We start from the raw sequence: 13,438 nt of genomic DNA, 5'->3' as shown, positions 1-13,438 counted from the left end.
ATGGGCACCTGGCGACTGTCCCGGCTTCTGGGTGCTGGAGGCTGGAAGACAGCAGACAGAAGCTGGCACCGGCCACATGTCCGTCAGCCTGGGAGCCAGTCAACAAAGCCTAGTGTAGTCAGGCAACAGAATGCAATCAGCACAACAGCAGGGATGAACCTCAAACACACTGTGCTGGTGAAGGAAGCCCGGCACGAAGGCGCCTGCTGTGTGATCCCATTTAGCTGAAGCCCTAAGACAAGCTGAACTAATATGTGATTTGAAAAAATCAGAAGAGTGGCTGCTGCTGGAGGGTTGGGGTGAAGTTGACTGGGGCGGGGCAGGAAGGACGTTCCAGGTCATGAACACTGAACTCTAGTTAAGGGTATGCTTCCTAAAGTGCCTGAGTGATGTGCACAGCTGTTGGTAACTTACTTTGAAATGCTTCACAAAATAAGATGCATGGATATGAGGGTTTCCTGGGTAGGTACCCAAGGAAGCAAACGAAGCACAGGGTCAGCAGTGGATTCTCGGAGTGGACGTGTAGATACTTGCTGTTTAATCCTTTCAACTTTTCCATATGTTTGAAATTTTTCACAACAAAATGAAAAAAAAAGAGTTGAAAATATAATTAAGGTTTAAGGGGTTTAAAATAATTAAAATGTTCATGAAAAAAACAGGAGCCACAAATGGAGTTCCTGCTTTGGATGGGGAAATTAAACCAATAGTGTCTGTGCCGCAGCAAAGTGAATGGGGGTGCAGTCAAAAGAATCTGGGTACTCGGAATTCAAGTGGAATAAGACTGGACTCCAGGTCAGCCAAATATCCAGAGTGCGGGGTGGTTGTGAGAAAGCCAGCCCCCCGAGAGAGTTGATGCCTCCAGTTCAAGATGGAGGGCTCAGCCCACCCACCATCCCACCCAAACTTCCCAAGACCCACTGTGGGGACAGGGGGGTCAGCTTACAGATGTATGAGGGACTTGACACATGAGATGGAAGTGGAAGAGAGTGTGCTGACCGCAAGGCAGGGCACAATAGGTGGGGGCTGGCCTGGCCCAGGAGCACCACGCCACTCTGCTCCCCGTGGGCAGGCCTGGGGGAAGGAGGATGGAACGTGGCCACATGGAGGGGGGCCGAGCGAACGGCTGGACCCAGGGAGAGTGCCCGGCTGTCCCACACCCTCCCAGGATGTGTGTATCTCCAGGGCAGTTTAACCCCTCACTGGGGTGCGGGGGGTGCAGGACGCTGAGGCTCCTAGGAAGCTGCTGGCACCCCAGTCCACAGCTCTCTCATTCCTGCATCTGGGCTCCCATCTCTTATTCCAAACTCCAAAGTGAAGCCCACTGCCTGACAGACCCCCACCCCAATGCCAGGCGCCATGTCAACTTCCCCACGCAGGTGAGATTTCTCTAACACAGCACAGAATGACACACGCGGTGCAAGAGGAGCCCAGGCCACCAAGGACAACCCCCACCCTCACCCCAGCAAACAAGGAAAAGCAGCGGCATGAAAATGAAAGACCAGGATACAAACGTAAAAATGCACCCCACTGGAGGCAGAAAAGTTAAGAAGCAGGGGAGACCTTTTAAAGATCCTAAATGTAACGCAAAGACATTCAAGAAGATGTTACAGTCATAAGACAAGGACAAGAGGTTTTGAAAAAGAAAAAATTAGAAAATATACCAAAAATGGTCCACATTTTAAAAATGGCTTCTTTAGTTAAAAGTGGGATGGGGTCGACAGATGAATGGATAAAGAAGATGTGGCACATGTATACAATGGAATATTACTCAGCCATAAAAAGAAATGAAGCAGTTATTTGTAGTGAGGTGGATGGACCTAGAGTCTGTCATACAGAGTGAAGTAAGTCAGAAAGAGAAAAACAAATACCATATGCTAACACATATATATGGAATCTAAAAAAAAAAAAAAAAAGGTTCTGAAGAACCTAGGGGCAGGACAGGAATAAAGATGCAGACGTAGAGAATGGACTTGAGGACATGGGGTGGGAAGGGGAAGCTGGGGCGAGAGTGGCATGGACATATATGCACTACCGAATGTAAAAAGTTGGCTGGTGAGAAGCAGCTGCATAGCACAGGGAGATCAGCTTGGTGCTTTGCGATGAGCTAGAGGGGTGGGATAGGGAGGATGGGAGGGAGGCTCAAGAGGGAGGAGATATGGGGACATGTGTATGCATATGGCTGATTCACTTTGTTGTGCGACAGAAATTAACACGGTATTGTGAAGTAATTATACTCCAATAAAGATCTATTTTAAAAAAAAGTAGGATGGGGAATCCAGAGACCTGTCAGTTTGTCCTCCTCCCCTCCCCTCCATCCCACCCCTCCTCCCTCTCACTCTCCCTCTCTCTCCCTCTCTCTCCTTCTTCCCCTCCCCTCTCTCTCTGACACACGTCCTCACCTCTGAAGTATCTCCCCAGGACTTGGTTTTAAAGTCTTGTCACTTTGACTCCCTCTCTCCCCAAGCTTCCAGAGATCATGGAATTGGCCTGTACGTCATTGGTTATCAGGGAGCAGAGCTTACAGCAAAGAATGGCCTTCACCCTTATGTCTCCACTGTCTTAAATTGTTAACACAGTATGATGAACCAGCCATGACTTATAGCTGACTTTCTCTATAATAAACTTATTTTTCAAGAATTCGTAAGTCCCCATCAACACACTAAGACTCTAAAAAATGACCAACATAACACTTACCAAGGACCAATTCATCCATATCATAACAACTGTAAAAATGCACAAGAGGAGGACACTGTATATGGATAAAAGACTAAATTCATCAAGAAGATATAAGAATTAAAAACACATATGCACCACACAACAGAGACCCAAGATATATGAAACAAACATTGGCAGAATTGAAGTGAGAAGCAGACAGTTCTCTAACAATATTTGAAGCCTTGAATACCCCATTTTCAATAATGGACAAAACATCTAGGCAGATCAATAAGGAAATAGAGGACTTGAACAGCACTATAAATCAACTAGTCATGACAAACACATACAGAACTCTCCACCCATCAACAGCACATTAAACACTCTCCAGGACAAACCATATGTTAGGCCACAAAACAAGCCTCAGTGGATTTTTAAAAAACTGAAATCATACAAAGGGTCTATTCCAAGCACAATGGAATGAAGCTAGACATCAATAACAGAAGGAAACTAGAAAATTCACAATATGTGGAAATTAAACAACATACTATTTTTCTTAATGTGGGTCAAAGTCGAAAGTCACAGAAAATTAGAAAATACTAATGATGAATTAAAATTAAAATGCAATGTATCAAAACCTGTGGGAGGCAGTGAAGGCTGTGCTCAGAGGGAAATTTAAGGCTGTAAATGCCTACATTTAAAAAAGAAGAATGGGACTTCCCTGGCTGTCCAGCAGTTAAGACTCCACGCTACCAATGCAGGGGGTCTGGGTTCAATCCCTGGTCAGGGAACCAGATCCCGCAAGCTGCAACTAAGAGCCCGCATGCCACAACTAAAAATCCCGCACGCACAATGAAGATCCTGCATGTGGCAACGAAGATCCCGCGTGCCGCAACTAAGACATGGCACAGACAAATAAATAAATAAATAAATTTTTTTAAAAAAAGAAGTCATGCTTGGATTCTTTCTACATCTGTCTTGGTATTAATTACCACAGCAATTTAACATTAAAAAAAGACAAAGAAGAAGAAGAATGATCTCAAATCAATAAACTAACTTAACACCTTGAGGAACCAGAAAAATAAGAGCAAACTAAACCCAAAGACAGAAGAAGGAAGGAAATAATAAAGATTAGAGTGAAAATAAATGACATAGAAGATAGAAAAACAGCAGAGAATTAACAGACCAAGGTTGATTCCTTGAAAAGATATACAAAATTGACTAGCAAAGAAAAAAAGAGAGAAGGTGCAATAAGTAAATTCAGAACTTAAAGTAGGGATATTACCATGAATCTTAGAGAAATAAAAAGTATTATAAAAGAATACTATGGACAATTGTATGCCAACAAACTATAACCTAGATGAAATGGAAATTTTTCCATACACATGCAAATTACCTAAACTGACTAAAAAAGAAACAGAAAATCTCAACAGACCTCAACAGTAAAGATCTCAATAGTAAAGATATTGAATTATTAATCAATAACCTCCCAGGAAAGAAAAGCCCAGGACCAGATGGCTTTACTGGTGAATCCTACCAGCATGTAAAGAATTAACACCAAACCTTCTCAAGCTTTTCCAAAAACCAGAAGAAAGAACACTTCCTAACTTATTCTATGATGCCAGCATTTCCCAGAGGTAAAGAAAATTACGCACTAGTATGCCTTATGAACACAGATGCAAAAATCCTCAACAAAATACTAGCAAACTGACTCCAATAGCATATTAAAAGGATTATATACCATGACCAAGTGGGATTTATACCAGGAATGCAAGGTTGGTTCGATATTTTTTTTAAAAAATCAACCAATGTAATATACCACATTAACAGAATAAAGGGGAAAAAATGATCTCAATTGATGCAGAAAAGGATTTTGACAAAATCCAACACAATTTCATGATAGAAAAAAACTCAGAAAATTAGGAATAGAAGAGAAATTCCTCAACAGTATAAAAGGGATTTATGAAAACTCCACAGCTAACATGACACTCAACGTGCCCTTCATTGGTATATGGATTCAGGAGGAAATAAAGAGAATATTTAAAAAGAACAAAATATGCTAGTGATTCCACTGAGTGTTGAGAAGTAGGGGAAATAATAGTAAGAAGCCCCAGAAAGATGTTCAGTGCGAGGGGAGGCAGGTGGCTGTCAGGAGCTGCTGGCCCTCTAGGGTCCACCCACGGGATTGGCTCTAGCTTACTGGATACCACCTCTGTGGCTGGACCCCTGTTCCGTGGATCCCCTGGGCTCCAGCCCCTTGGGAGTTTAATGAGTTGAGTTACTTGTCATGGGATTATGACGAGTCTCCTCAGGACCAACAACAAGGAAATGGCCTCTGCTGGGCCTTCCTGATGCAACGACACACACCCCTGAGCTGTATATAACCTCCAACCACCCGAAAACCTCACACAGCCTCACCCGTCCACTCCCTCACACATTCACCCTCACACCCTCCTCCAGCCACCGCCCCCACCACGGCCGCGTCCACCCCGTCCGTCTGCTCCAGCGCCCTGAGCTACGGCAGCGGCTCTGCCTGCCCGGTTCCTGTGACTCCTGCACCGGCTCCTGCTGGCAGGTGGACGACTGCCCAGAGAGCTGCTGCGAGCCCCCTTGCTGCGCCCCCAGCTGCTGCGCCCCGGCCCCCTGCCTGACCTTCGTCTGTGCCCCAGTGAGCTGCGTGTCCAGCCCCTGCTGCCCACCAGCCTGCACCAGCTCCTGCACGGCCCCGTGCTGCCAGCAGTCTAGCTGCCAGCCCTCCTGCTGCACCTGCTCCCCCTGCCAGCAGGCCTGCTGTGTGCCCGTCTGCTGCAAGCCCATCTGTTGCACACCTGTCTGCTGCGCACCTGTGTGCTGCGAGCCCGTGTGCTGTGACGCCACCCCCTGCTCAGCCCCCTCGTGCTGCCAGCCCACCCCCTGCCCCTCGTCCTGCTGCAGACCCTCCTCCTCCGTGTCCCTCCTCTGCCGCCCCTTGTGCTCCCGCCTGGCCTGCTGCATCCCCGCCTCGGGCACGTCCTGCAGCTGACCAGCACGTCCCCTCAGGGCCAGCCAGGTGCTATGGGCCACCCCCACCTCTGCCATTGCCAGCCACTGGCCACCCTCAGGATTTAACCCAGCACGAGCTGCGGTCTACACCTCTACATGAATGTGAGCTGACCTAGGACCCCAACAAGCAGGGCTTAGCCCATCTGTAGCCTCCAGATCAGGCCCAGATGAACCTGAGACAGCCCGCCCCTATTATTGCGGGCCCCCAGGTTTCTCCTGAAAGCCATGGACACCGCTCTTCGGCCCTAGCCTTTTGGAGCCTTACTCTGCTCCGTCTCTGCCCCTCCTGCTGCTGTGTGCCCTCCCCTCCCCTCACAGGGGTCTTGAGTTGAGTGAATAAACTCGCCATCCTCCCCTCAGTTGGTCCTCCTTCCCAGCTGGTTGTATGTTTCATCGCTTCCGGCCCTCGGGGCTGACATAAATGACTCTGGCCTCAGCAGCCTTGGAGCCAAGCCATGCCCTGGGAGCATTTCCAAGGGTGTTGAGCTCTGAGGCCCACCCAGTCGTCCCCACGGCCCTCGACTCCTGCGTCTGTATCTCTGGGCAGCTCTGGGTGGCTGTGCTGTGTGTCTGAGATTGTGGTGGCCAACGCCACCTGGCCAGCGGGCCCCTTGGCGAGAGGGCCCCCTTGCCCCCGGCCTGGCTCTCCCTGGTCAGCCTGGGGACACGCAGAAGGCAGGGCCCCGCTGGCTTCTGGCCCCCTGGGACACAGCTGAAGTAGAGCGTCCCTGCTGACCACCAGCTGTGCCTGTCCCTCCACCTCCCCTGTAACTGTGCGCTTTATTCAATCTTCAAATGTCCCAACCTGCCTTGTCTGTGCCACATAGACTAGTGACAACATCCCCTCCCCAGCCCCGGCTCCCGGCTGGGTGGGGCAGAGGTCAAGGGGAAGAGGCCAGCAGGTAGGTGACTTCCAGGGCCCATACTCTGGGGCCTGAAGCCTAGGTTTGCTGCCTGAGGGTGACCCTTGGGGCCAGTCTGGATGGGGCCCCCATGTTTCCCGGAGCCCCAAGCTTCCCATGGCCAGCCCTCATTCCTAACCAGCATTCCCTCCACCTCCACCCTGCCCCCAGTGCCACCTCTAGCTCTTAACCCTACCCTGCTTTTGACGTGACACCTCCCTCCCTCCCAGGAGGCCATGAAATCCAGCAAGATGTTCCCCAAAAGGAGGGGGGTCAACAGTGAATGCCCCCTTAGAGCAGGTCTGAGAGATCACCTGACCCTCCGGTGGTCTCCCCTGGAGAACCGGGTCCAGACTCCCTGGCTGGCTTTTCCAGTGCCACTATCCCCCAAAAGGGGGTCCTCAGGGAATCTGTCAGTGGAAGTAGGGCCCTCCTGCAGCTAGAACTGGGTGGTGGAAATGGGTACAGACAGACTAGTGCCCTACGGCCCTCCTCCTACATTCTGGGGCTGCGGAAGGAGGTGCGAGTCCTGAACCCAGCCTCCCCTGGGGCCCCGCCCCTCCCCACCGCTCTCTAGGGGACCCTGCCCCTGCCTCCTGGGACCCTCCTATGGAGGAGAAGGTGTGAGAAATCAATTCCCCCAGCTATTACAGGGCCCAGAAAATTCACTGGGGCTCTGCCCACCAGGGCCTCCTCTATGCCTTTAGCAGCCTCCCTCTGGCCAACCCCACCAGCACCCCCATCCCAGAGAGAGAGCAGCATCCCGCATCCCAGAGACCAGTGAACTGTGGGGCCCCAGCTTCCTGTACGCCTTGACTCCTCTGCCAGCTAGTGAAACCCACAGGCCCCTTCTCAGAAACACGAATTTAACTGCATAAAATATAACACTCCAGATTTCAAGGGGAGACCATTATCATTACCAATTACCAAAACAAAAAAAACAATTTTAATGATGTAGTGAGATGTGGGCTTTTTTACTAAGGCGTTAACAAGAGGAGCGGCGGGCCTCAGGCGGATGGGTGACAGAACGTTTGTGCATATTTGTGCGGGGCAGGAGGATGCCGGTGGCTCAGCTGGTGACAGTCCCAGGTGTGGCCCAAGGCAGGCACATCTCTCACTGGCAGCTGCTGCGTCTGGGTTAGTTATGAAGACGAAGGTGCAGCGCCCAAGTTCCTGCCCAAGTTCACGGCCACTGAATTCCAGCCCCCGACCCTGGATGGAGCCAGCTGCGTCGGGGACAGAGCGCACGCGGACGGCGGCGGCGGCCAGTCACCAAAGACTGGTGACTCTTCCCTGGGGCGCCCCAAGCTCAGCGCTCGACGCCCCCGGACGCGCGACACGCGGAGCGAGGCATCCCGGGGAGGACCGTTCCCCAGCGCAGGGGTCCCAGGAGCGCCCACCTGAGCTCCGTCCCCATGCGGCGGCACCCGAGCCCGGACACCGCTGACCCCGAGAGCCCCAGCCCGGAGCCACCGTCCAGCCCGCCTGCGCCACGTGGAGCTGCCAAGCGGCCGCGCCCGCGGCCTGGAAGAGTTTCCCGTCTCCCTCGGTTACCCGCGCTGCCGCGGCCGCTGCAGCAACCGCGGAAACGCGCGGGGCCAGAAAGACGACCGAATTTCACCACCTGGGTGGATGTCCTCCGGCTTCTTCCCAGCGGCGAGCAGGCGCGCACACGCACTCACACTAATGCTCACACGTGTTCACGCACCCGCGCACACTCACATATCCACGCGCGCGCACACCCCGCCTTCCCCTCGGTGTAGGGAGACCCCCCTCGGTCCACGCGCGCCCCGCGGTCCCGCCAGGCCGGCAGGGGCGACAGCGAGGCCCCGCCCAGAGGTGGGCAGCTCCCGCCTTCGGGGTCACCTCCCTTCCCCCTTCCATCACCCGAGGCCCAAGCGGGGGCGGAGGAGGGGCTCGCCGTCTGCAAACCGACCGTGGGGTCACCGTGGAGGTGGGGTGGGCATCCTCCTTTTCCTCTCCCACCTCCCAGCGGCGGGTAAGTACCCCCTGGCAGTGCCAGAGATGCTCACTAGAGTGGATTCGCCGGAGTCCCCCACAAAGTCCCCAAAGCGCCATTCCCCGACCTGGGGGTGGGATGGAAAGTGAGCCACTAACAGAGGGCTCCCCACCCCGAGCCCCAGCCCCTCCCGGGGACCGAGACCCGCGCGAAGGAACCGGCTTTTTCAGGCTTTCTGCGCGGGGCTGGGGGTGGGGTCACGTGGGGGCGTTAGCGTGGGCATGGCTGCTGGGTGAGGAGGGGTCTCCGAGAGGCTCCGGGAGCCCCCAGACCCCGGCCCGGACCGCTGGGGCCGGAGCCCGCGCCCCGGACGCTCCTTCAGGCAGAGATGTGTGGTTAGGACGCCGAGGGTGACAGCTGGGGACCACGTCCCCGTCGCTCCCCAGACTCTCAGGATGGGGAGACAAGTGGGCGCCCTCCCATCCCTACCCCACACAGACACAGAGGTCCCCTCTAAGCCCGGAGCTCAGAATCTACCCCGGGGGGGGGTATTGTGGGGCAGGGGGGAGGGAGAGATGGGGGGGGTTCCGGCTGGAAACAGAGCCCAGACCCTGAAGCATGCGTTGGTGGCTTCCTAGATTTTCTCCTGGAAAAAGACCTCCTGGAAATCTATGATTTACTCTTAAAAATCAAAACCAAAGAACCAGCATATAGTGTATGAGGTTGCATTATAAAAATGAATATTCTTGGTTTCCTAATTTCTGTGCAAACAACACCCTGGTTTAACGGTTGAGAATTCTTTAAAAGGAAATGGGCGTCAGGCTGACAGTCTGTCTCCAGTTGCCAGCCCTGCAAAACTGTCAAGCAGGCCAGGTGGGCCTTTCAGCCTCGGTCACCACACGACCCGCCACTTGGCGGCCTCTCCTTCCTGTGGCCCACGCAGAGTGGTCCCCCGTGCCCGGCTCCGGGGGCCACCTGGGGTGTGGAGCTCAGATGAGGCTGGTGTTGAACGGGGCGCCGGCCTGGGGCTGGGGCGGCTCGGAAGCAGCCTCGGGGGCCCCCAGCACCCGAGGGCGGGGCGGGAAGCCACACCCACAAAGGTGGACAAAGGAGGCTGACTGGGAACCTAGCGGCAGCTTCCTAACTGCAAACTGCTAGCGGCTTTGCCCACGGCCCTGCTGACAGCCGCGTGAGCCCAGAAGGGGGCGTCGTGCCCACACAGGGCTCCCAGGACCCGGCGGCGGGCCTCGCCAGGTGGCCAGGATTCCCCAACTCCCTGGGCAGCACTGCCCTTCCTGCAGCGTTTCCATTAACGGAGCCCAAAGGACAGGGTGGAAGGATTCCTGGGAGCCGCCAGCAAGGGAGGGGCAGGGCTTCCTCCCCCCCAACCCCATGCCCCTCGTTGGGCCGCCCGCCTGCAGCCTTCACACCCCAACTAGCTTTTATAATGCAAATCTGTGCCCCTCATTTCCTGGGCACCTCCTCTAGCTCCAGGGATGCAGCCCAGCCCAGACCCCAGGTCTGACCCCCGCCCGCCCCGGGGTCCCCCACACCGGCCGAGAGCCTTGTCCTCGCACGGGGCCGGGCTGCAGTGTGACAGCGCGGGCGCAGTGCCTTCCTTGCAGGGGCGTCGAGCAAGTGAAGGAGGGAAGGGGGTGCTGAGGGTGCCATGTTCGCCAGGTTCACGCCTCAGCGCGGCCCTGAGACCCCGGTGAGGAGCCGCCTCTGACTTTCCCCGGGTGACAGAGGACACCCCGCGGCAGGTCACCCCGCTCCGAGCACCCCCCCCGCACCCCGCCAGTGACCCAGCCTTGGGGGCCAGCTGCCCCCGCTACAGTTTCCACAGAACCCCTCCGCCTTGGCCTCCCACCCACGTGGAGACAATGCTGGGTCGGGACAGGCTGGGTCGGGGGTGGACGGCAGGCTCTTTGGCCACGGCGGCTGGTCACTCCCTGACCAAGAGCCCAGGTCTAGAACTCAGGCCACCAAGCTGTCCCCTGGCAGGACACCCCCAGCCACTTTCCTGGCACCACGCACATCACGCCCCCCAGAGTCGTGGACTTCGTGTGGGAGCTGAAGGTCTTCCACTCCTGGCTCAGCCTCTGTCCCAGGGCGGCTGGCCCGGCTTGCTGGAGCAGCGCAGGGGTCCGAGTATCAGAAGACCCAGGCTGGCTCTGGGCTCAGGGAGGCCCCAGGATCCTGCCTGCCACAGCATCCCAGGGGAGCCCGCCCCACACACCCGCTGCGCGCCGGGAGCCCGGCCTCTCTGCTCCAGACCCGCCTCACCCTCCCGCCCTGAGGCTGGTCCAGCAGCTGCAGCTGGTTTCCCAGCCTGCACCTCCCACCCGCCCTCCGCAGCCTCGTTCGTGCTGACAGCCTGCCAGGGTCAGCTGAGGCTCTCTGAGACTTGACCCGTCCTCAGATGCCCCTGTGCAGAAGGGCCAGCCCCAGTACCCAGCCCTTATCAGAAGGTCTGCACCAGACCCCGGGCAGAGATGTAACCTCAACTTCCTCATTGGCAAAACTGTCCACACCACCTCCTGTAAGGGGTTGCTGTCTCATGGTCACAGATTCGGACGGGCGTGGGGAAGGGGGACAGGACTTCAAAACCCGAGGTCGTCACAGCCAAGGTCCAGGCACTTCACACGCAGCAGCGCAGGCCCAGGAGCAAGGGCTAAGGGAAAGTGAAATCCAAACCCCACACAAACCCTACGGTGTAACCTCCTGTGCTTTTCAAAACCAAATGCGATCAAAGTGACTTCTTTAACTATTTGAGTCCTGACTAGCCGTTATCAAGTGTCTTGGGAGAGTTCCAAATTTAGTTCAATATTATTTACTTGACTTTTATCTTTTCTCCCTGGTTGTCGGTATTTATAACTGGGTCATCTTTTAACTATTTGCAACATACCTTCAGGGGAGAGGGGGCGGGCTTTATAAATAACCTTTATTATTACTATGCAAGTTGATTCTGTTCCCAGTGCTGAAGGGAACATGAAGATACACGTCTGTGACTCACCCCACCTGGGAGACACTGAGTGCTCAGGACGACGCAGAGCGGGTGCTGCGCCCCAGACCCCGTGTGCGGGTCTGTCCTCCATGCTCAAAGCCGGGTGGGGGGCGGCGGTGTTTCAGGGCTACAGGTGGGCTCGGCTTCTGTGTGGTTTGCACATCATGCATCCCAAGGCTGTGACTGCAGCAGGTGCAGGGGCCTTGTGGGCCCGGGTAGTCCTTCCCAACACACACCCGGGGGCTGCTCCTCTCCACCCGCACGGTCTGGCTGTTCCCTGGGGGCCTGGGGATTTTTATGCCCCCCCCCCAAGTGTGAACACAGGTCAGCATTCCAAACTTGGGTCATCATGGGCCATCTCCTGGTCACATCACTGGGAACCAAGTGCCATCAGAGCAAAGAGCCATAACACGCAAGGGACTTGGGAGGATTCCAGGAGCCCAGGCTGAGATATCTGCAAATAAACCGGGAGCCACGCACAATCCATCTCCGCGCCACCACCCTCGGCAAGGCCCCGCACGCCCATCGCTCACTCCCCATCCCAAAGCTCAGCTTCTAGCTTCCGGGTCTCGTTTCCCCTTTACTCTGTTTGTCAGTGTTAGGTCGGATAAATAGTCTCTTGGTAGAAACTGCAGAAAGGCATGATGTCGTGGTCACTGGCAGGTCAACTCGGCCTTTCTAAGGAGGAGGGGGCGGGATCTCCCCTCCGACTCCGCTCTCCGCTGGAGGGGGGTCCGCATGCCTGGGACCCGCCCCACGTGCCCCTCTTCTCGCGGGACAGGACTGCCCGGCCCCAGCGGCGGGCCTTCCCTGTGCCAAGTGCAGCCCTGGGTTCTCTGTCCAGGGCGGGCGAGTGACCCGCCAGCCGCTGGGCCTCATTCCTCCGGCAGGTGTAAGGCCTTCCTGCAGGCCCAGCAGGTAAGTACTGTGGAGGGCCTGGGATGGGGGAGGGTAACCCTTTGAAAGGAGTCCCCACCCTGCTGGCTTTCCTAGCGTGAGCGCCCGCCCTGCTGCTCCCTTTAATCTTCTCTCCCCCCTCCTCCCAGGGCCACTCAGCACCGTGACCTGGACTCGGCCTGAGAAAGTGGCACCGCACGCCCGGCGCCCCTCCCGGCCCCCGCGCGCGCCCCGCCCCGTGCCCCCCACTTACCTGTGCAGGGCCCCCATCGCCCGGCGCCTCGGCCCGGGGTCGCCAGGGGCAGGAGCACGACACACAGAGTCAGCAGGACAGACATGAGGGGCCCGGGTCCCAAGCTCCATCCAGGGGCTCCACACGCGCCCGCACCCGGTAGGCACCTGCTCCTCGCACACCTGGCTCGGCCCTTTCAGGGCGGCCTCGGCCCGGCGGTCACTGTGGTGGCCACATCCCCGGGGCCTGCGCAGGGACAGCGGCGCCCGGCGGGGACAGGACGCTGGTGGTGCTGGCAGGTCGGGCTGCAGCCTCACTCTATCTCATTCACACCTGGGCTGTGGTCCTGCCCTGCAGGTGACAGCTGATAACATCTTGGCGGGGCCACGATTAGTCATTGGCAAAGCGCATTTTTCCCAAAGGAAAGACAAAATAGATCATCGGGAGAGCTGAGAGCAAACCAGAAAACTCCCGGCCGGTGTTCCCTGGGTGCAGGCCCCGCGCCCGCCCGCGGGCTGAGGACAGGAGCACCGGCCACCCGCCGCCGGGAGGAGGGAGCAGAGCCGGTGGGCGGTCCTGAGCTGGCCGTGGTCCCCACGTGGCCGCCCAGGGCTTTTATCTGGTGCCCAGCCCTCCCGAGGGCGTGTGGGTTTGTCAACCGTTGGGTTTCAGGAATTTCCCTCCGGAGGGAAGTCAGTCCTTCAGGGGAACAGCTAATGAGGAGACAGGAGCGTCCCGGGAGAGGC

At 56.1% G+C, this 13,438-nt stretch overlaps 2 protein-coding genes across 2 annotated transcripts in view; one reads left to right on the top strand and one right to left on the bottom strand.

Moving 5' to 3' along the window:
- Positions 1-12,903, bottom strand: part of TSPEAR (thrombospondin type laminin G domain and EAR repeats) — a 98,762-nt gene extending 85,859 nt beyond the window's left edge. The window contains exon 1 of the mRNA XM_061192820.1: positions 12,714-12,903. Coding sequence (XP_061048803.1) covers positions 12,714-12,798 — 85 coding nt within the window. The 5' untranslated portion in view covers positions 12,799-12,903. The remainder of the gene's footprint in view (positions 1-12,713) is intronic.
- LOC133093089 (keratin-associated protein 10-3-like) lies at positions 4,635-5,674 on the top strand. The gene is given in 3 exon segments (XM_061192797.1): positions 4,635-4,659; positions 5,113-5,169; positions 5,172-5,674. Coding segments are annotated over 3 exon segments (585 nt in total).
- Positions 12,904-13,438: the final 535 nt, after the last annotated feature.

This window comes from Eubalaena glacialis, chromosome 6 (assembly GCF_028564815.1).
Source record: "Eubalaena glacialis isolate mEubGla1 chromosome 6, mEubGla1.1.hap2.+ XY, whole genome shotgun sequence".
Lineage (NCBI taxonomy): Eukaryota > Metazoa > Chordata > Mammalia > Artiodactyla > Balaenidae > Eubalaena > Eubalaena glacialis.
Note: the sequence above shows the minus strand (reverse complement) of the source record. Positions and strands in the feature narration are given on the sequence as shown.